The sequence below is a fragment of the Tricharina praecox genome (assembly GCF_024521635.1).
Source record: "Tricharina praecox strain CBS 144465 chromosome Unknown BZA05scaffold_1, whole genome shotgun sequence".
Lineage (NCBI taxonomy): Eukaryota > Fungi > Ascomycota > Pezizomycetes > Pezizales > Pyronemataceae > Tricharina > Tricharina praecox.
In genome coordinates this window covers 3,095,717-3,114,312 of record NW_026250403.1, presented here as the reverse complement: position 1 = coordinate 3,114,312, position 18,596 = coordinate 3,095,717, and the positions used below count along the sequence as shown (strand labels likewise).

Here is an 18,596-nt window from a genome sequence, read left to right as displayed (position 1 = left end):
CCATTCCCCCACACCCGCCTGCGCATCTCTTCTCTGCTAGCTAGATTTCGAAGCTCGCCGGGAAACAAGTCACCACATCGCCGTCGATTTATATATACAGCACGAGTTCTCATCGCCTTCGGCTTATATATACGGAGCGAGTTCGCATCACCGCCTTCACCGCCGTCGTCGCCGCCTTCGCCTTCGCCGCCGCTCGCGCCGCCTGCCCGCCGTTTTCGCCGTTGTTTCGCCGGCGCCTCGACCGGCGACTGTCGTCGATTCAACAACCAGCGCAACCCCGCTTTCGCTCTCGCCCAACCTTAAAATCGAACCCGCTAGAGCGGCAAGAGGGCAAGAAGAGACGACCACTTTCGGAACCCGGGGGGCTCGTGCTCAATCCTCGCCCGCCATCGTTGTCGTTCGTCGCTCATCGTTTATCGTCGTTCGTTTACAGAGCCTCACAACACCCACAACACAACCAACCAACCAAACCAACAATCACCACCACCGTAGCAACAACAGCTACAACAGCTACAACAACTACTACAAAAACTACAACCACCACCACGGATAGAGAAATCTGTTAGTTGGTGTGGGCGTCATGTATTCCGATGCTGCTATGGTAAGTTCCGTTACGGACGGTTGCTTTCGGTTTTTTCTTTCTTTCCGGAGAGGGGAAGGAAATGACGGTGGAGGGGGTGGAGGGGAAGGGTCCAACTACCGCACTGCTACCCCACACGTGTGCGAGAAGCGGGCTGGTTGACGGGCGGCGGCGGACTGAAACCCCCCACCCGGCATAGCACAGAATCGTCATCAGCATCATCATCATGCCGTCTTGCTGCTCTGCTTTGCTTTTCGCCATGCGTATCTGAAGGGTCTGCTTGCGTGCTTTGCTTTCCCTCTTGCAGCACAGGCTCTTCTTCTCCTTCTTCTGCTCGTGCTCCTTCTGCTGCTCCTTCTCCTTCTCGCTCGTCCGATTCCTATCGCTGCATATTTCTTTTCCCATCCCGTCATTTCCGTGGGGAGGAGGGGCCAGAACAATAAAAAAAAGAAGAATGCCATCTGGCTGGGCCCTGCCTTCTTTGCCTTCTCCTCCTCCTTCTTCGGTCGGTCGTTTTTGTGTCGGTCGTTTCTGGTGTTGTCCGCCCGCCCGTCTTGCCTGACTGTCGGCATTTGCCCGAACCATGCATGACACCCGACCGCCTTTCGTCCCCTGCTCTACACGTAGAGTATGGTGGTCTCGTCCTCCTCCCTCTCCGCCTCATCCTCGTCCCCCCCTCCCCCCGTCCCTTCGCCGCGCTACCAGTCTGGAGCTGCACCCACCCATCATCCCCCCATCTCACCTCCCCATCCACTCGCTCTCTTCGTTGCCGCGCGACATCATCCACTCCCTGAGCACACATACCATCCATACCTCTCCCCTCCCCCAGCGACAGGAACCTCCCATCGCATTTTTATTGGTGCTGCTACTGCCGCTGCGCTTGGAGCATCTCCCCTCCCAACCTAGGAAGCACATACGAACACAACCCCAACACGATCCTAACCTCAAACCCCTCCCAACTCACTCCTTCTTCCCATTTCCATTTCCATTTCCATCCCCCCCTCCCCCGTTCGCTGCAACACTCGTTCGCTTCGTTTTGTTGCCTGCCGTTCGCTTCATTTTTGCCCGCCATCGCGACAATCACTCTTTGACTTGAGCCGAGACACTTCAAATCTTGTGGTACCCAACACCAAGCATCCAAGCCCACTACCTCCTTGACCTCCACTCCATCCCCTCACTCGATTCCTCCTATACGCCCGCTACTCACCTCTACCTAGCCATTCACACTCGGTTTACCCTCTCTGAATCGCGGCCGCTGACTCTTGTTGCTGCTCTCAGTTTGCCTCGCAGAGGCTCAAGCCAGCGAAGACGCGGTTGATGACCGTGGAAATCGAACAGGCTACCCTACTACGAAACAACACGGCGCCGGCCTCCATAAACACCACAATGACGACCAACGGAACTCCGTCGAACGGAATGGCCGCCCAGAATGGCAACGGTGCGAACACGCCGTCGGTCTCGATCATGTCCGCGCCGACCGCGAGCGACAGCATCATCAACAGGGGGGCGGATCCAGCTCAGGGGCTCTACCAGACATGCCTCACGCTACGTGAGCGGTTACGAGATGTTCCGGAATTCGAGAAGTTCCTTGAACCGCCAGAAGACGCGGACCCGAATGTGCCAGAAGACCCCGTCACGCAATTGTGGAGGTGTTTCCGGATGGGATCGAGTCTCTGCGTGTTGTTCAACGCGACACAGCCCGCCGAGCTCATCCAGGATGCTCGGCTGAGTCCGAGCTTGAAAACAGTCAACGACTGTAAAGCCGCGACATTCCACTTTTTGAAGGGAATCAAACAGGAATTGCAAATCGACGGCGATGACGCGTTCATGATCCACAACCTCTACTCCGACGATACAAACGGCTTTGTGAAGGTGCGTCGCTATCAGCTCAGCTTTCTTCCTTTTGCTCTTTCATGGTCGCCGGGATTAGATGGGAAGGCGGTTGTGTTTCACAAAGGGGTTGCGATGATTTTTGTCGCCCCCACGCTTCCTGTTGCTACGGCGAATTTCTCATTAGATGTTTTTTTTTTGCTGGGAGGAAATGGGATTTCGGACGCTAACATGGAATTGCATACGGATAGGTGACCAGAACCGTTCAAAGGATTCTTGACATACTCAAAGAACGTAACCTCCTACTAGAGCGAGGGAGCACGGAAGCAAGCCCGGAAGCCGAGAAGAAACCTCTGGACAGCCGAGCGCGAGTAGTGAAGGAGCTGGTTGATACGGAGAGGAAATACGTGCAGGACTTGGAGATTCTGCAAGAGTATATGCGATGTCTGGAACGTGAAGAGATTGTTTCGAAAGACCTCATTCACAACCTGTTCTTGAACCTCAATCAGTTAGTGGACTTTCAACGGCGGTTCTTGATCAGGGTGGAAACGCAGAATGATCTACAGCCGGAACAACAGAATTGGGGGAATCTTTTTGTTCAATATGTACGTTTCTCCCAAGACGCAGAGGTTTCTGCCCTTCGACGGTCGTCTAACGTATATAGGAAAAATCATTTACTGTGTATGAACCATACGCTTCCAACTTTTACAGTGCCCAGCTTTTGGCTCAGGAGTCGCGAGAACAACTAATCAAGATGCCGCATCCGGTCTTTGACAATTTGACCGCGTTCCTGATCAAGCCCGTGCAGAGAGTCACGAAGTACCCGCTGCTTCTGAGGGTGCGTCTCCCCGTCACCATCATCACCATCATCGTCATCATCACGCTTCGGCGAATGCAGGCTAACCGTTGCTCAGGATTTGATCAAATACACCCCCGCCATGGAGTCCGAGGAGAAGTTCCTACCACAAGGATTAGAGGCCATCGAACGGATCAACAGTCAAATCAACGAAGCTATCCGTAAGGCGGAGAATGCTGAAATTGTCAAGGATTTGGAAGGACGTGTTGAAGATTGGAAAGGTCACAAACTAGAACACTTCGGAGAACTTCTGCTGCACGGACAGTTCTCCGTGATCAAAGGTGATATCAAGGGGGAGGTTGAGAGAGAGGTAAATAGTAGTCCTACGTCGGGGGGTGATGTCCAAGTACTGACCCCGCGTTGATTAGTATTACATTTACCTCTTCGAACGTATTCTTTTGTGTTGTAAAGAAATCGGCGCTAGCAAGAAACAGAACAAAACAATGTCGGTGCGAAATGCACGGGGAGCGCCCGGCGCGAACAAGAAGAAGAGTAATCTTCAATTGAAGGGCCGGATTTTTATGCAGAATGTTACAGATGTCATTTCTCTGGCTCGGAACGGTATATATCAATAACGCAGTGGGAATGGGCTCAACCTGACTGACATACGGTGTTTTCAGGATCTTACACATTGCAGATTTTCTGGAAGGGCGATCCGGGTGTTGAAAATTTCATGATCAAGCATGCGAACGAAGAAGGTCTGACACATTGGAAGAAGATTCTACAGCGGCAGACGGACCAATACACGAGAGGGGATGGCCCTGGACGGGCCAGAGGCAGTGGACAGTCGACCGCAGCGACTCAGTTTGCGTGGATGGCCAATACCGACACTGCAGACCTGCAGGATAGCAGAGATGCATCAGATGACGATGACGACGCCACCATCGTGCAGGAAGGGCACAATCCACATTTCTCGCAGCTCTCTGGCGCTACTCTGGTTTCTAGTCGTAATGGATCAACCACAAGTCTGCGATCGCGTTCGACCACCAACGAGAACATGCCTCCGCCACCAGGCGTTGCCGCATTCCTGCCCCGCGGACAACAAGCGGCCACACCTCCGTCATGGTACCCGCCTCCGTCGCACACCCCGCCGCTAACCCTAAACACGAACCCCGCCATCCAAGCCTTGGCGAACTCTCCAGAACGAGGCAACGGTTCCTACTTTTCACCCGTCGAGACACCCTTGATGTCCCGTACTGCGTCTACTGCATCCGTTCAAGCTTACCCATTCCCACGATACCCTGCGGGGTCCGGATACTACGAGGAGCCCGGCCAATACACGCCAACCAGCATGTCTCGTTCATCTTCACGAGAAGGTCCCAATGGGGCCGCTCCTTATGCTCCATTCCAAAACAATGCAGCATATCAGAACAGCCAGCGGCTCCAGAGGCCATCTCTGCCCGGGATGAGCTCCGCGACGCAGGTTGGAAATCAGCAAAGTCGCATGCGGTCGGCTAGTAGTCCGAATATCCATCACCTTCCCGGGTCATCATCGCTGTCTCGGGTTTCCCCTGGCGGAAACATTCCCCCGGTGCCCTCACTACCTGGATCATACATTCCGTACTCTGGCGGCCCCGCCGTGATCAATCGAAGCGAGACCAGTTCTCCCACATCCCCGCAACTTCCCATTCATGGTCCGATGACGGATGATCCCCAGGATTATCGGAACGGGAGCAATGGCGTGTTGACTCCACCGCCCAACGGAAAGAGCCAGGTGAAGGTCAAGATTCACTACAACAACGACACACTCGCGATCATTGTGCCATTCAACATTGCCTACGCACAACTGATGGACCGCATCGAACGTAAGGTACGCATCTGTGGAAATGGTCCAGAGATCGCACCATCAACATCTATCCGGATTCGCTATCAAGACGAAGATGGCGACTACATATCAATGAACTCGGATGATGATGTGCTGATGGCGTTTGACGTTGGGAGTGAACAAGTCACGCTCTACGTCTACTTGGCCTAAGTGGTTGATGGTGTTTTTCTCGTTCGATTTTTTGGTTGGTATCTTTCTGGGGTTGATCGATAAAGGGTTCTTTTTGGTCCTGCGCCGGGTTCTTCTGGGCATTTATGCATTTCAATGTTTGTCTCTACAGGTGTCTCTTCTTTTCCACAGCCAATTATTTTTCGACTTGGTTTTGTTTGGGTGATGATGTTTGGGTTGGTGCAGCTGGCGTTTATATCCTTTGTTTTTTATTCTTCTTTCTTTCTTTTCTTCGATTCTCTTCTCTTTCCCCATTGATATCTCAATTGATACCTGACTACTTTGACTGTCCATCGTTGTCTTCTATAGAATGCAGTGATAGTCGTCGACGTGACTGAGCTCGTCATCAACCGAGCCGTTTCCTTTGTTTATATTTCCATTACCACACATACTATCCTTGATTATCGTCTTCTTTTTTCTTTTGTCAATTGTTTTTAACACTTTCTTCGCTCGCGGGACGGGGTTTGGATTTGTTCTCAGGATCTTAAAACGGAACAGGCTAGATTGGGTGGTGACGGGTTTAGACAAAACAGGCTTGCTTTGGGATTCATTTTTCTGGGGCCTTGTGGATGGATTTGATCGCTCTCTATCTCCCTCTCTCTCTGTGTTCGTTTTTTTTTGCCCTCTTTGTCACCTTCAAAGCTTTCTGCCTCCCCCATTATCCATACCCTACATTACTTAGTGAAGGCATACTTTTAGTTCTGTTCTTTCTTTCGTTCTTTCTTTCTTTCATACTTTCTTTCATTCTTTCTTTCTTTTTGTGGTGGAGATTGAGTTGGGACGGGAAGGGAAGGAAAGGGACGGGATGGATTGGGATATCATAGACGGTTGGGATGGTGATGGGGATAGTGATGGTGGACTGGACTGGACTGGGGCTTGTGGAGGTGTTCATACCCGACGCTGCAGCGGGTGTAGATAATATTATTTCCTTTTTTCTTCTTCCACCTACATACTATTAGATTCTTGAGACTTGATGGTTTTCTCCTGTGGACCGCACAACGTGGATGGATGGGCGAGTGAAGCTGTGTGGATAAGGACCGCACGACAGAATCGAGATATGTGTTGCGGCTTCCGAGTGCTTCGACAAGTCGATAGGTCACGTGATCTATAGACAGCGTGGTGTTCCAAAGTGGTTAGATGAGCATACCTTTTGCGCAACGCACGAACTCGGATGGCAAACCGCACACCGGACTCTACCCGGCAAAAAAGTTGACCTTCACCTCGCCATCCCCGCGGCACGACCAACTCCACGAGTCCACATCACGTCCACGACCCAGCACAGCACAGCACAGCACAGCACTTCCGATGATTCCCTCCCTCCGCCCCGTGCTGCGCCTGCGCAACGCGTTTCACACACCCCTCTTCCCCTCCACCCCCGGGGGCACACTCCTCGCGGTCGCGGTATCGCAAACCCGCAGCGCGAACCTAATCCCGCGACCAAAGAGGCCGTACCTTTTGGACCAGATCATTATTCTATCGGACGGGTCGTCGTTCAAGCAGCTGACGACGTCGCCGCGCGGGATCATCCGCAGCACCAAGGACGTGCGCAACAACCCGCTGTGGAATCCGAGCATGCGCGAGCTGCGCGATGTCGAGGAGGATGAGGCCGGACGGTTGAAGCGGTTTAGGGATAGGTTTGGGATGGGGTTTGAGGAGGAGGGTGGGCTTGAGGGGTTGCTGAATTCTTCCGAGAAGGTGGCGGGTGCGGAGGGGAAGGGGAGGGGGGATGGCGAGGGAGAGGGAGAGGGTGTGGGGGAGGGGGGGGGGAAGAAATAGGAATAGGAGGGCAATGGGTGGAGGAGGGGGAGGGGGAGGGGGAGGGGGAGGGGGGGATGTATGCTAGGAATTGATGATGCTGCTGGAGGGCGTTTCTACGGATTGAATTGTGGGGGAGTGGGCGAGTGATCGCTGGGTCGTGCTGATGTGATGCTGAAGCTTTTTTTTTGCAGGTTCCTCACCTGGATATCAGGTGGATATGGATCTGTGCCGTGCATTTCCCTTCCGTCCGATCGCCGACTTTTGTCAGGATGCTTGGTTTTGCGTTTCCGCTGATAACGAGGCTGTCCAGCACCCGTGGAGGTAGTCAGGTGAGCCATGCGATTCTTCACAGTACATGCATCTCTCAGTCCAGCGGCAGTCGTTCAGCGACAGCACAGGGAAGCACGGGGAAGCACGAATGGTTAATAATATCTACAATTTCCGTATCCGCAATTTCCATATCTACAGCATACTCCTGACTCCGTCTCCCTTGCCTAACACCTTCCTTGCAGCATCCTCAGCGTCCCACCCCCACAAAAACTCCTGCTGCGTGGGGTCACCCCACTTATCCGGGTTCTCGCCACCGCCAAAGATGTTTGCGAACTTTGTGTCGCGCTCGATCTGGGCCGGGCCGTCGGGCATGTGCAGTGCTTCGCGGTTGCTCATCGCCGTGCCTTGGATCGTTTCCGCCCGCGTTTTTCGTGCGATCTGGTAGAGCCGTAGAGCTTGCGGGATGGAGGATCTGTCCGGGATGGAGGACAAGAGCACCGCGAGTGTGGCGGCGTCTTCGACGGCTTGCGCGGCACCTTGGGCTACGTATGGCCTGGTACATGTTAGTTGAGGAAGTAGAGTGATGGGGCGGATGGGGACGACAAACAGCATAGGGTGACAGGCATCCCCCAGCAGCGCCACACGACTTTTCGTCCACGTCTCCAAAAACCCATGCGTGCAAAGCTTCCACCTCATAACCTTCTCGTCGGGAATCAAGGCAAAGATCTTTTGCAGCACCGGATCCCACCCCTTATACGTATCGACCAGTTCCTGCTTCGTTCCCACCGCGGTCCATGACTCCTCGCTGCCCTCAGACGTGTCCGGGTGCAGCAGCACCATGTTGTATTGCTGGTGCGCCTTGATCGGGTATGCCATGATGTGCCGTCCGGGGCCGATCCACCGTGTGCCCCGCGGAGTATCGATGAGCTCGCGCAGGTCGGGATCGGACAGCATTGCCGCTCGCGGGAGGATAACACGGTAGGCGGCATCGCCCGTCGGCGTCGGCGTGTCCACGTCCAGCCCAAGCATCTGCTGCCGCAATCGGGACTTGATCCCGTCCGCGGCCAGGACCACGTCGGCCTTGACCCTTTCCCCACCCTTCAACAGCACCCCCGCGCCCTTCCCCCCTTCCTCCTCGCCGAAATCGGCCGACACAACAGTCGCGTTCACCCGCACCCGCACATTCGGCAGCCTGACGGCGCGCTCGTACAGCGCGCGGTGAAGGTCCGCCCGGTGGATCACGTATTGGTCGCCGAACGACTTGTTGACGGGCGCTTCGCCGAGGAGAGCGCCGCTCGACCACCGCCGGATGTGGACGCTCGTCAGCGAGACCGAGCTGGCGATCACGATGTCGCGGAGACCCCACCGCGTCAGGATCCGCATCATGTTAGGTGCCACTTGTAGGCCGGCGCCAACTTCAGCGATCTGGAGAGGGGTGTTAGAGGAGCAGCGACAAGAAGGGGATAGGGGGGAGGTGTACGGCCGGTGCATCTTCGAGGACCAGCACGTCGTGCCCGGCGAGGCCGCAGCCCACTGCGGCTGCCATGCCGCCGATACCTGCACTGTAGACACTGTTAGCAACGCTCCTGGAATGAGAAGGATGGAGGTGGTATACCCCACAATCACTACCTTCAGCCGCAGTGCGCTATTAGGCTTGCTGATGATCACCATGTTGTGGTTGTCTTGTCTTGTACAATAAGTCAAGGTCGTATGTAGATTCTCACAGATCAGTCCGACTACCGTATGTACAGAACACAGCTAGCCAGCTGAAGAGGCACGCAAGAGGTTTATATCATCGTGTTCCCCGCCACTTTTCTTTGTTCCGTGCGATCCATCGTGCGCTGCCGCCGCTCATTGGTGCCTGTGCCGATGCGATGTCCCAACACGGTATCGCAGGTTCCCCACATGTGTACATAGTTAAAAGGTATCGGGAATGGCGGGCGGTCAGGGAGAGACGTGACACCTGCATTCCTCCACTCCCTCCCTCCACTCCTGCTCCAGCCCCACCACCACCCACGCGCACCGTATGGTGGAATAACACACTCCTAAAACTACCGGTCTCAATGGCCCGGTGCAGGCTAGTTAGTCACTTACATACCACCCTCGTGTGTGGATCTAAGAGCTAGGCTCGCCGCGGCGATTGGCCGTTCATATCGAAATACGTAGGGACATACGTAGGAACCACTCTGATTGTCCGGACTCCGGAGCCAAGCTGACGCGTGATGAAGAAAACCTACTTGGTACTGATCCGCGTGGGGACGAATCAGGCTTCAGGACCGAGCTTTCGTTCCGCGCAAGTTGCAACACGAGTACGTCCCACAAGTCGCAGTCCGCAACCGCAAACCGGCCCCTTCAAAAATCTTTTTCCCTTTCCCTTTCCATTTCCGATCCGACGTTGAGACGTTAAAACGGCCCCCGGAATGCACCCCATTCCATTCCAGTGGTACCAAGATCTGGCATGTGGAGTATGTATGTATGTAGATATGTGGAGTACGTAGAATACCCTGTGTATGTTGTATGTACGGTATGTGCGTATGCCAGACCCGGAACCGAGGTTCTGGACACCCACCCACCAACCCATCCACCAGTGCCAGACAGATTGCCGGCTCTGACAGCCGCCACAGTGGATCCTGATCCTGATCTCGGCGTGGCGGCGTCGTGCTAGTGCAAGACCTGCATCGGCCCGGGGGGGCGGGAAAACTAGCGATGTGCCGTATATATAGTAGAGTGGGTATTGGACGGTGCGGTCGGTGCGGTCGGGGGTGTTCCCGCCGCGACCCACGCCGGCCGGCCGCTGGGGATGCGGCGTCGGTGGTGGAGTTATGTAGATACGGGAAGTGGAGTCCATCTCGGGGGGTGGTGGGGAGTTTTTCTTTTTGGAAGCCGGTGGATGCGGGGCTGACTGGCTGGCTGGCTTGGATCCCGGGGGGTGACAGGGGAGGTGGAGGCATGAGAGATCACTCGTATTGGAGACACGGAGACTGATGGAGACTAGATATTTAAGGCGTCGGAGTGAGAAGAAAGGGAGGCAGAGCTGAGGCGAGAGGAGGAGGAGTAGGGTGCCAAGGTCGAGGAGCCGGGATCACACCCGCTGTTCCTCCCCGCACTTTCTTTCTTTCATGGCATAGGTACCCTGATGAAGAGGCAGGAGGCGGGGCGGAGTACTATAGGGAGAGGGAACGGAAAATGTCTTTTCCTAGAATCATTTCCTTGGTGTGCTCTAGAGTATCTTCATTGCTGGGACAGGAGGCCGAGCGGAGGGTAGGAAAAGCTACATCGGGCCGCTTGATGAAAGTCGGATTGGACAGTGGCGGGGAACCGGAGTGTGTATTGTACATATATTGACATGATCTACTTGGTCGCAAGCAATTACTGATTAAACAAAAACAAAGGTATTCTAGGATTCGGCGGGTGGGACTTGGACGTGTCGAGAGCGAGGGTTCTTCGTTCTAGATATAGGTTGTATGATACGGATGGCGTTTCTCATGTTGTCCCGCCATATATGCCAGGCGGAATGGGGAGGTGCAAAGTGTTTGATAGGTAGTGAACGAGACGTGGGGGATCGGAGAGCAGCCCAAGTTCCAACAAGGCTGACAGCCAGCGCAAGTGAATCTGGGGGCGTGACTTGTGGGCGCCGTCTCATGAGGTGTCACTCATCCTTCGACAGGCGTGACCTTGGATTTCACCAGTTCTCACCAATGGGACAAATTGCTCGCCTTATATGACACGGGATCGCGCGCATTCAACCTCAGACTCACTAGAGTACCTACTGATTCAGCGCTCACGAGTCCGACAAGGCACTTCGTGTCGTGTCGAACAAAGAGGTGAGGGAATTCGGCCGTCCAAGTGTTCACTCAACTACCTACCAACGGATGGATCACTCCGAGTATCAAACGAATCAAAAGGCGGTGGCGCCGCGACATCCGCTCAAAATTCGCCGCTCACCGCTCGGTCTGTGCGGAAATGACGGTGGGATGAGGTGCCTTGCTCACTAAACGATAATCCCGGCGGTTTCAAAGTTCAACGATTACATAGACATGAGACAACAGCTCCCCGGTAGGCTGAGTATCACGCAAGCATCACCCAGCACTTCTTACCGGAGGTCATTGCAGAGGTGCTGGGTACAGAATACGGGACCCCTAGTCGGCTGTAGTTATCTAGTTTTCAGCGCCGAGTTACAGTCGGTACGGAGGTCACCGGGATACCTATACAAATTCCCCCACTCCGGAACCTCGTTGGCATATGTACCAGGAACAGCCAATAAGTCGTGCCTCACCACCAGTACGAATATGAGCTCGAGGTGAGGCACCACTTACCCTTACACCCGAGTACACTCCACAAACCTCACTAGGTAAACGGATGGTGAGGCCCATCAAAACAATCCTTCCCGCACACTCCGTGGCCAGGTGCACCCTTATGGATCCACCACCACGAGCGCCACCGGAACTCGTCCCAAAACCTCCCATAACACTCAGCACACGTATCCCCGGTAGCACAATACCTCCTCAACCTCTTCTCACACGCCCCACGGTCTGCACAAACCCAGACGTTCCCCAGTCCGGGGCACTGACAGGGTGCCTTGTCAAGATCGGCGTTGTCCCAGTTGACGACTTTCCGCCAGACGAAGCAAATGGTGCAGATGCGGACGCAGTGGGCGTGCGCTTCGAAGTTGGCGATGTAAGTTCCGCAGCATTGGTCGAGAAGTCGCTTTGCAGTTGGGAGGATGAAATTGACCGGGTTAACCCGGTCGACGAGTCGGCATAGGTTTTCGTCGCATAGCACGCAGCGTGCCCGCTTGAAGAGGTCGGCGTGCCGGCCGGTATGCGAGCATGTCAGCTTGGCTAGAGTGGAAGTGTCCCGTCCGACGGATCGGCGGATTGCGGCTTTGATGGTGTTTGAAGTTTGCTGGAGGGCGCGGAAGTCGGTGCTGTGGAGGTGTAGGGTGAGAGCACTAAGGATGGGGTAGATACTTAGGATTCCCTCGAGACGGGGACGGGGGTATGGGTTGAGGGGAAGGAGGTAGAGGTCGAAGAGGCTATTGAAGCTACTGAGGCTGGCATCGCTCGCTGGACGGCCGGGGTCGAGTAGACCCATGGGGTTGGAGGGGTCTTGCTCACTGTCGAGACAAGACTTTTCACGGCGGGGTAATGGTAGCCATCTGAACTTGAAGAACTCCTGGAAGAAAGGGCGACAGGATATGCTCTCCGGGCGATTTTCGTGACGGTGGTTTTCTCGCTTTATGCTGCAAGCTGCTGGATACAAAACGAGTAGGACGTACATAATCCGTCGGAACAAGCTCGGTATCTTGTTGGGATCGGTCCAGAGGAGGTATCGGCGGTGCAATGAGTCCTCCATGGAGAGGATTTCCGCCATTCTCAGCAGTAGCATGAAAAAGGCAAATGTCCTGTGGCTACATAGTTAGCGGATGAACACAGACTCAACCAACCATGGAAATACGCACATGTTGAAGCTGGCCATGGACCAAGCAATCTTCAACTGCTCACACTCCATATGAGGCCCCGTCAACGGCTTCGTCCTATACGCGCTACCCATAAGATCAATCCACTGCGGTGGGTCTCTCGGCCGCCACTGAGGGCTCAGTGTATCATTATGCCCCTCCACCGTCCATGCCGCATATCCTGTGCAACTCTGCCCCAACCATTCCCTATTCCCGAGCATAGACAGTCCAACTAGCGGCACAAAGAACAGAGCGATGTCCAGCGCAAGGATCGGAAACACGAGGATCGCCCCCTCCGATCCGGCATTATATGTATACCAGAACAAGCAGCTCATCATGTTGGGAAAACCACTGATGGACTACTAATCTTAGCGTGTATAGCAGAGCCAAAGCACAGTGAGCACGTACAATACACAAAATCATCCATAGCCCCACTGCGGTATTTCCGAACGGTGGGAGCGAGATTTTGGGATCAAGACCCCACATATTGAGCCCGAGCAGGTAGGCCGGGGCGAGGCAGAGAAAACTTTGCAACATGCGAAGGATCATGATACACGAACGGTTGAGGCCGAGCGGGTAGGAACGCATTGCTGCTGATGTCGCCGAGGTATTCTTGCGAGGAGTTCATGGTGAGGAGTTGACCGATGGAGGACGGAGCTGGAAGTACATGTGCCTACTTCTATGTTTAGGGAGGGTTCGGATTGAGGGGCTGAACTTTAATACTGATTCGCAAGCCGTCGTTACGCAATGCGCAGATGCGCAGGCAAATAAAAACGAAGAAAACGATGTGCTCGGGAGACGTGCAGCTGTCGCGAAACATCGTGATATGAAGTGAACAATCATGTGAATTCTGCAGAGACAGACAATGATCCTTCCTTGGCGATATCGAACGCAGCTTGACATTATGCATCCTCTTCGCCGTACGTGAGCAAAATTCCGGACGAAGCAATGATCACCTCTTCTCGGAGAATGGCTAGATTATTCGATATGTGGGATCGTAGTGTTGGTTGGTTGGTTGGTTGATATGCAGAAGCAGTGAGATCGTGCGGCTGATCAGGGTCCCGCATAGGGCGTTTCAGCCCGGTGAATTCCTTCATTTCGCTTCCGCTTCCATCCAGGGGTGACTGACATCACCTACCACCTGCCAGACTGGACAGTGAACAAAGGATGTCGCTCTCCCGTCCGACTCTTGGCAGTCCGTCTCGGCCCGACCAGTGTCTTTTGTCGGCATACCGAAGCCTTCCCGTCCTGGCCGCCTGCATCCCTGCTAGATGGGGGAGCTAACTTACCCCGCCAGGGAACCGCAGCAAGCAAGCTTAATGCTCAAGTCAGCTCCATCCATGCGTCGCGGGGGCATGCTGTTCGGGTCACACGGCATCCGTCGCGGTCAAGTGGGAAGGTGAGCGAGGAACGTGAAGCTTTCTGCACGCACTATACGGAGCTGAAACCGGGCCAGCCCAATTGATGAGTGCGGCCCATGACGAGGTGGATGGAGAGGCAGGTATTGGGAGAAGCCAGCAGCATCAAGCATGTCAGATCTCGTGAGGAGCAGGGTGGGGTGCGGGGTGGAGGGATCGAGTCTTTCAAGTGGGCAGGTCGGCGGGTGAGGTGAGCATCATCACTCAGCCCAACGCGTGCGGCAGTTTTTACTTCTGAATCGATTACCGGCCCGTATGGAGCGGAGAGGTATTTATGCCCCAGCGTTCCCCCCGCTCAGACCTATTTCTGAACAGCCATAAAGCTTCGGACCCAACCACCTATCTCCAGTCAGATATCATCTCTCCGCGCAACATGAATAACCTGCACCTTCCAGGAGCTCGCTCGGGAGTGTCAACTCCGGGCACTCCCCAGCTGCTCGTCGAGAATGAGACGTACAAGGAGGAGGACCAGCCTCTGTACAACGCCTTGCTGAGGTCGCTGCAGAGCGCGATGACGGCTGCTACGGCGATAGATACAGGTATGATGTCTTCTTCCGTCACGTCGGATTATGTTTAACTCTGCCTGTCCGTGAAGAACGAAGATCGACACCCCATATCCGGTTCAGAGAAGCGCAGAATCCTGCGCCGCAACATAGACATCCAGGCCTCGACCCGTCGAAGGCTTCGACGTAAGTGTCACCCACTGCCGCTTGATTTCTTGCTGCTAACGTCATCTAGTGGTGTAGGTGTGTATATCAAACCTTCGTCCATTCATCGGACCTCCACTCACTGATCTCCGAACCTAGTCTGGACCACTGAGCGCGCGTACGAGCACGGCTTCCTCGAGAACCCCGAAGACTGGGGCAACCTTGGTCAGGGCGCTCCCGAAGTTGAGGATACGATTCCGCACGCCTTCCACAAGCCGACAACCCTCGATATCTCCGTCAACTCGCGTGAATATGGCCCTGTAGCCGGCATCATGCCGCTCCGCAAGGCAGTCGCCAATCTATATAACGCGCATCATAGAAAGGGAAAGGCTTCGCAGTACACGTGGGAGAATGTTGCGATTGTGCCTGGAGGACGAGCTGGGCTGATTAGGATTGCCGCGGTGTTGAATAATGCGTACCTGAGTTTCTTTATTCCGGATTATACCGCGGTAAGTTAGGGAGTGAGGGATGAGATGTGCATTGGTTGCTGACGGTGAATAGTACAATGAGATGCTGGGCTTGTTCAAGAACTTCGCGGCTGTTCCCATTCCGCTCGACGAGAACGATGGGTATGCCTCCAGTCCCAGTCAGCATGGTGGGCACCTATTGACTTGGTTGTAGCTACGCACTCCGTCCCGAGAAGATCCGGGAAGAAGTCAAGCGCGGAGTGCAAGTGATTCTCACTTCGAACCCTCGCAACCCAACCGGCCACATGGTCAAAGGCGAGACGCTCAAGGAGATCATGGACATCTGTCGTGGACGCTGCACTTTGATCATGGACGAGTTCTACTCTGCATACAACTACACCGGAGCGTGTGATGGTACCAGAATTTCTTGCGCCGATTTTGTGGAAGATGTCGATATCGATGATGGTAGGTTGCTTCCGGCCTGGTATGATGTGCTCGACAAAGCTGATGCCTAGCAGTGCTCATTCTCGACGGTATGACCAAGGGTTTCCGCCTGCCTGGTTGGCGTATTGCCTGTAAGCTCCCTCGTCCTACTCCGTATGTGCCCACTCACTCACTCGCAACGTAGGGGTCGTCGGCCCGAAAGAATTCATCAAAGCGATCGGCTCCTGCGGAAGCTATCTCGACGGTGGTTCCAACGTTCCCTTCCAAGAAGCATCCATCCCGATGTTGGAGCCGGACTTCGTCGTCTCCGAGATGGCAGCACTGCAGCAGCACTTCCGCGATAAGCGCGACTGGGTGCTGAAGCGACTAACCGAGATGGGCTTCAAGTTCCCTCGCATCCCGGATTCCACGTTCTACATCTGGCTCGATCTGAGTCATCTCCCGCAGAGGATTCAGAATGGACTTGGATTCTTCGAGGAGTGCCTCAAGGAGAAAGTCATCGTTGTGCCCGGTATCTTCTTTGATCTCAACCCGTCCAGTCGTCGGGATCTGTTTGACTCGCCTTGGTAAGTTTGGTTCCACTCTTCGTTCTCGGAACTTCGAGTACTGATGGATATATGAAAGTCACCACTTCTGTAGAGTCTCCTACGGTCCGAAATGGGAGACGTTAGAGAAGGGAATCAACGGCATCGAGAGGGTGCTCAGGAAATTCAATGCCCTGCCACAAACGCCGCCGACAGAAGAGCTGCAGGAGGTGCAGGCGCAAGTAGATGAGCAAGAAGCGGACATCTAAACGTCTGTCTTCGACTCTTCGATTCTTTGGGCTGGTTATGCAGGGCGACGATGGCGTGGTGGGGCTTGTGATGGATACTCTACTTTATACCGAAACATACTAAGCACGCTTTACTTGCTCCTTCTCCGTCTCAGACAAAGCGAAAACGAATTCTCGAACCTCTTTTTACCAGTAACTTATCCCTTATCTGCTAGATAAAATACCAAGTCTCGGTGCCAATTATACCGTGTGTAACACGGAGATCGCCATCTCCCTCCATCCACATCCAGTTAACCATCTCCAGCTTTATCCATCCTCTACGAAGCGGTCCGTGCTCGCCGGCCTTCCTCTTTAACGTGAAGAACCAAGCAAAGCGGCTGGACGGTAGGCTCGAGGGAGGTGAGAGGAGAAAGGAGTGATCACCGGGTTCCACTTCGGGAAACGGACAGAACCTTGGGTGGTAGTTATATGCGTAATTATTACCCGGCACAGCATACTCTACAGTAGAATGACGTCGCGGGGTTCACTCCTGTTACCTCTGTCGGAGTGTTCTTCTCATTTATTATTGGCGGTGGTGGGGGATGCTATGGAGTGTGCACTGTTGGATGGATGGATAGGATGTGGGTGATCATTGATGTGCTGGCGTAGCGTTGTTTTTGTGTGTCGGCACTTACTTTCTCAAGTATTTTAAATTACGAGTGCTGCCTGTCATCGGGCCAATCGAAGAGAAGGGGAGAGGAGAGAGAGGAGAGAGAGGAGAGAAGTGAAGTGAATGGAAGAGAGAGGGGATGGATTGATGGGGAATACGGAGAGGGAGAGAAAGAGAAGTCCTCAGGACGAAGGAAATGACCTTTGTGCCGTACCGGTATGGGCTGGCTGCTGGCCGCTGGACTCAACCCCAGCAACAGCTGAACGTCGGAAATTAAAAGCCACAAGAGGGAATTCCGGATTTGGTAGTTTGTCTGTTCTAGCCACATCCGGTAACTATAGTACTTACTCCAGAGTAGCGAAAGGAGCGGGTGAATATCGATGCCGTAGGACTCACTGCATTCGAACATACACCGTACTTGAGGGGGGTAAAATAAACGACAGTGATAGGGCCATGTGTGGGGACGAATATTATCACTGAAGATCATAGTGGCACCGCGTCAACGCTTCGACTTATGCGCCGCGGAAAGATCTTCCCATTAAGACGAAAAAAATAGCACTGAATTGGTTCACGGTGTAGTGGAAATGTCCGCAGCGCAGGATTCACCGGAACTTTTGGGACCCCACTACATAGCAAACACATTCCTGAAATATGTACTCACAAGATAAAATCCTCTCGTATGTACGTCAAGAATTCACTGGCCAACACGGAGCTCAGGCCTATGTACGCAGGGCCGGCAGCACGCTTTTCCTGCAATGTCCCGCCGCCAGTGCGTAGGGCTTGATGCATTCGCCATGCTAGTCACTTCGTCGGCTCCCAACCAGTTCTCTCTGTCTGAGTCTGCTGCCGCTTTCGGGGTATCAAGCCGAATATCACACGGTGAACTACCAAACCCCGCTCCCTGAAGATTTTTCCGTCATTATAGAGATCGAGGACAAGCTCCGTGTACCTGGAAATCACTCATCTGTTTGTTTTCTTCGCCACAAGCCATTGATAACAGAATCAATCAAATACCGTTTTCATCCCAACGATGCCTTTTGTTTCCATGTCTTTTCAGTCTGGGATGGCGAATGCAGTCGGCTGCCTCGAGTCCGCAAGAACGATCGATTTCAACGCCTCCACCAGGATTTGTAGCAGCCGGTTCCTTCCCCATCAACCTTTCCCTTTCTATATGAAATGATCGAGCCGATGAACCTGAAGCTTTCGGTGATTTAGCTGGTGGTAATGATTGTCCCCACGACATCGGACTTTGACACAACCCTGGCCTAGCACGGGCGTCTTTGACGTGCAGTGGAGGCGAGGATTCCTACCACGACGTCACGATTCTCCGCAATCCGTAGGAACCTATATAAGGGAAAGCTATCAACGCGCTCGTCCATGTTGTTTCTAGATTTCCGACAGTAAACCATAGTTTCCACCTAGATATTCGCTCTGAAAACCACCAAGCCCAACAC

At 54.0% G+C, this 18,596-nt stretch overlaps 8 protein-coding genes across 8 annotated transcripts; 3 read left to right on the top strand and 5 right to left on the bottom strand.

Moving 5' to 3' along the window:
• The first annotated feature begins 1,531 nt into the window (after positions 1–1,531).
• BZA05DRAFT_23968 (uncharacterized protein) lies at positions 1,532–5,297 on the top strand. Its single transcript, XM_051479900.1, has 6 exons — positions 1,532–2,452; positions 2,662–3,015; positions 3,075–3,248; positions 3,325–3,576; positions 3,635–3,827; positions 3,887–5,297. The coding sequence occupies exons 1-6, from the start codon at positions 1,898–1,900 to the stop codon at positions 5,239–5,241; spliced, it is 2,883 nt and encodes a 960-aa protein (XP_051344808.1). The 5' UTR covers positions 1,532–1,897; the 3' UTR covers positions 5,242–5,297.
• Positions 5,298–6,421: 1,124 nt separating this feature from the next.
• BZA05DRAFT_366898 (uncharacterized protein) lies at positions 6,422–7,035 on the top strand (the record flags this gene model as incomplete). Its single annotated transcript, XM_051481545.1, has 1 exon — positions 6,422–7,035. Exon 1 carries the CDS (start codon positions 6,565–6,567, stop codon positions 7,033–7,035), a length of 471 nt encoding a protein of 156 aa, XP_051344807.1. The 5' UTR covers positions 6,422–6,564.
• A 444-nt stretch (positions 7,036–7,479) lies between these two features.
• On the bottom strand, positions 7,480–9,059 carry BZA05DRAFT_451389 (putative salicylate hydroxylase; the record flags this gene model as incomplete). Its single annotated transcript, XM_051487438.1, has 3 exons — positions 8,903–9,059; positions 8,768–8,849; positions 7,480–8,712 (listed from the first exon to the last, which is right to left on the bottom strand). Exons 1-3 carry the CDS (start codon positions 8,956–8,958, stop codon positions 7,480–7,482), a joined length of 1,371 nt encoding a protein of 456 aa, XP_051344806.1. The 5' UTR covers positions 8,959–9,059.
• Positions 9,060–9,485: 426 nt separating this feature from the next.
• Positions 9,486–10,355, bottom strand: BZA05DRAFT_23908 (uncharacterized protein). Its single transcript, XM_051479891.1, has one exon. The coding sequence runs from the start codon at positions 10,236–10,238 to the stop codon at positions 9,558–9,560; it is 681 nt and encodes a 226-aa protein (XP_051344805.1). The 5' UTR covers positions 10,239–10,355; the 3' UTR covers positions 9,486–9,557.
• A 1,025-nt stretch (positions 10,356–11,380) lies between these two features.
• Positions 11,381–13,083, bottom strand: BZA05DRAFT_414910 (uncharacterized protein; the record flags this gene model as incomplete). The annotated part of the gene is made up of 5 exons (XM_051485280.1): positions 11,381–11,434; positions 11,604–11,746; positions 11,859–12,403; positions 12,566–12,691; positions 12,749–13,083. The coding sequence occupies 5 exons, from the start codon at positions 13,081–13,083 to the stop codon at positions 11,381–11,383; spliced, it is 1,203 nt and encodes a 400-aa protein (XP_051344804.1).
• On the bottom strand, positions 12,806–13,656 carry BZA05DRAFT_383654 (uncharacterized protein). The gene is made up of 3 exons (XM_051482241.1): positions 13,469–13,656; positions 13,154–13,418; positions 12,806–13,096 (listed from the first exon to the last, which is right to left on the bottom strand). The coding sequence occupies exons 1-2, from the start codon at positions 13,646–13,648 to the stop codon at positions 13,218–13,220; spliced, it is 381 nt and encodes a 126-aa protein (XP_051344803.1). The 5' UTR covers positions 13,649–13,656; the 3' UTR covers positions 12,806–13,096; positions 13,154–13,217.
• Positions 13,657–14,536: 880 nt separating this feature from the next.
• Positions 14,537–16,850, top strand: BZA05DRAFT_451359 (putative aminotransferase, classes I and II; the record flags this gene model as incomplete). The annotated part of the gene is made up of 9 exons (XM_051487437.1): positions 14,537–14,702; positions 14,759–14,852; positions 14,902–14,909; positions 14,970–15,319; positions 15,372–15,439; positions 15,492–15,742; positions 15,796–15,852; positions 15,906–16,287; positions 16,346–16,850. 9 exons carry the CDS (start codon positions 14,537–14,539, stop codon positions 16,512–16,514), a joined length of 1,545 nt encoding a protein of 514 aa, XP_051344802.1. The 3' UTR covers positions 16,515–16,850.
• A 298-nt stretch (positions 16,851–17,148) lies between these two features.
• Positions 17,149–17,495, bottom strand: BZA05DRAFT_383647 (uncharacterized protein). Its single transcript, XM_051482239.1, has one exon. The coding sequence runs from the start codon at positions 17,468–17,470 to the stop codon at positions 17,186–17,188; it is 285 nt and encodes a 94-aa protein (XP_051344801.1). The 5' UTR covers positions 17,471–17,495; the 3' UTR covers positions 17,149–17,185.
• Between the last annotated feature and the right edge of the window lie 1,101 nt (positions 17,496–18,596).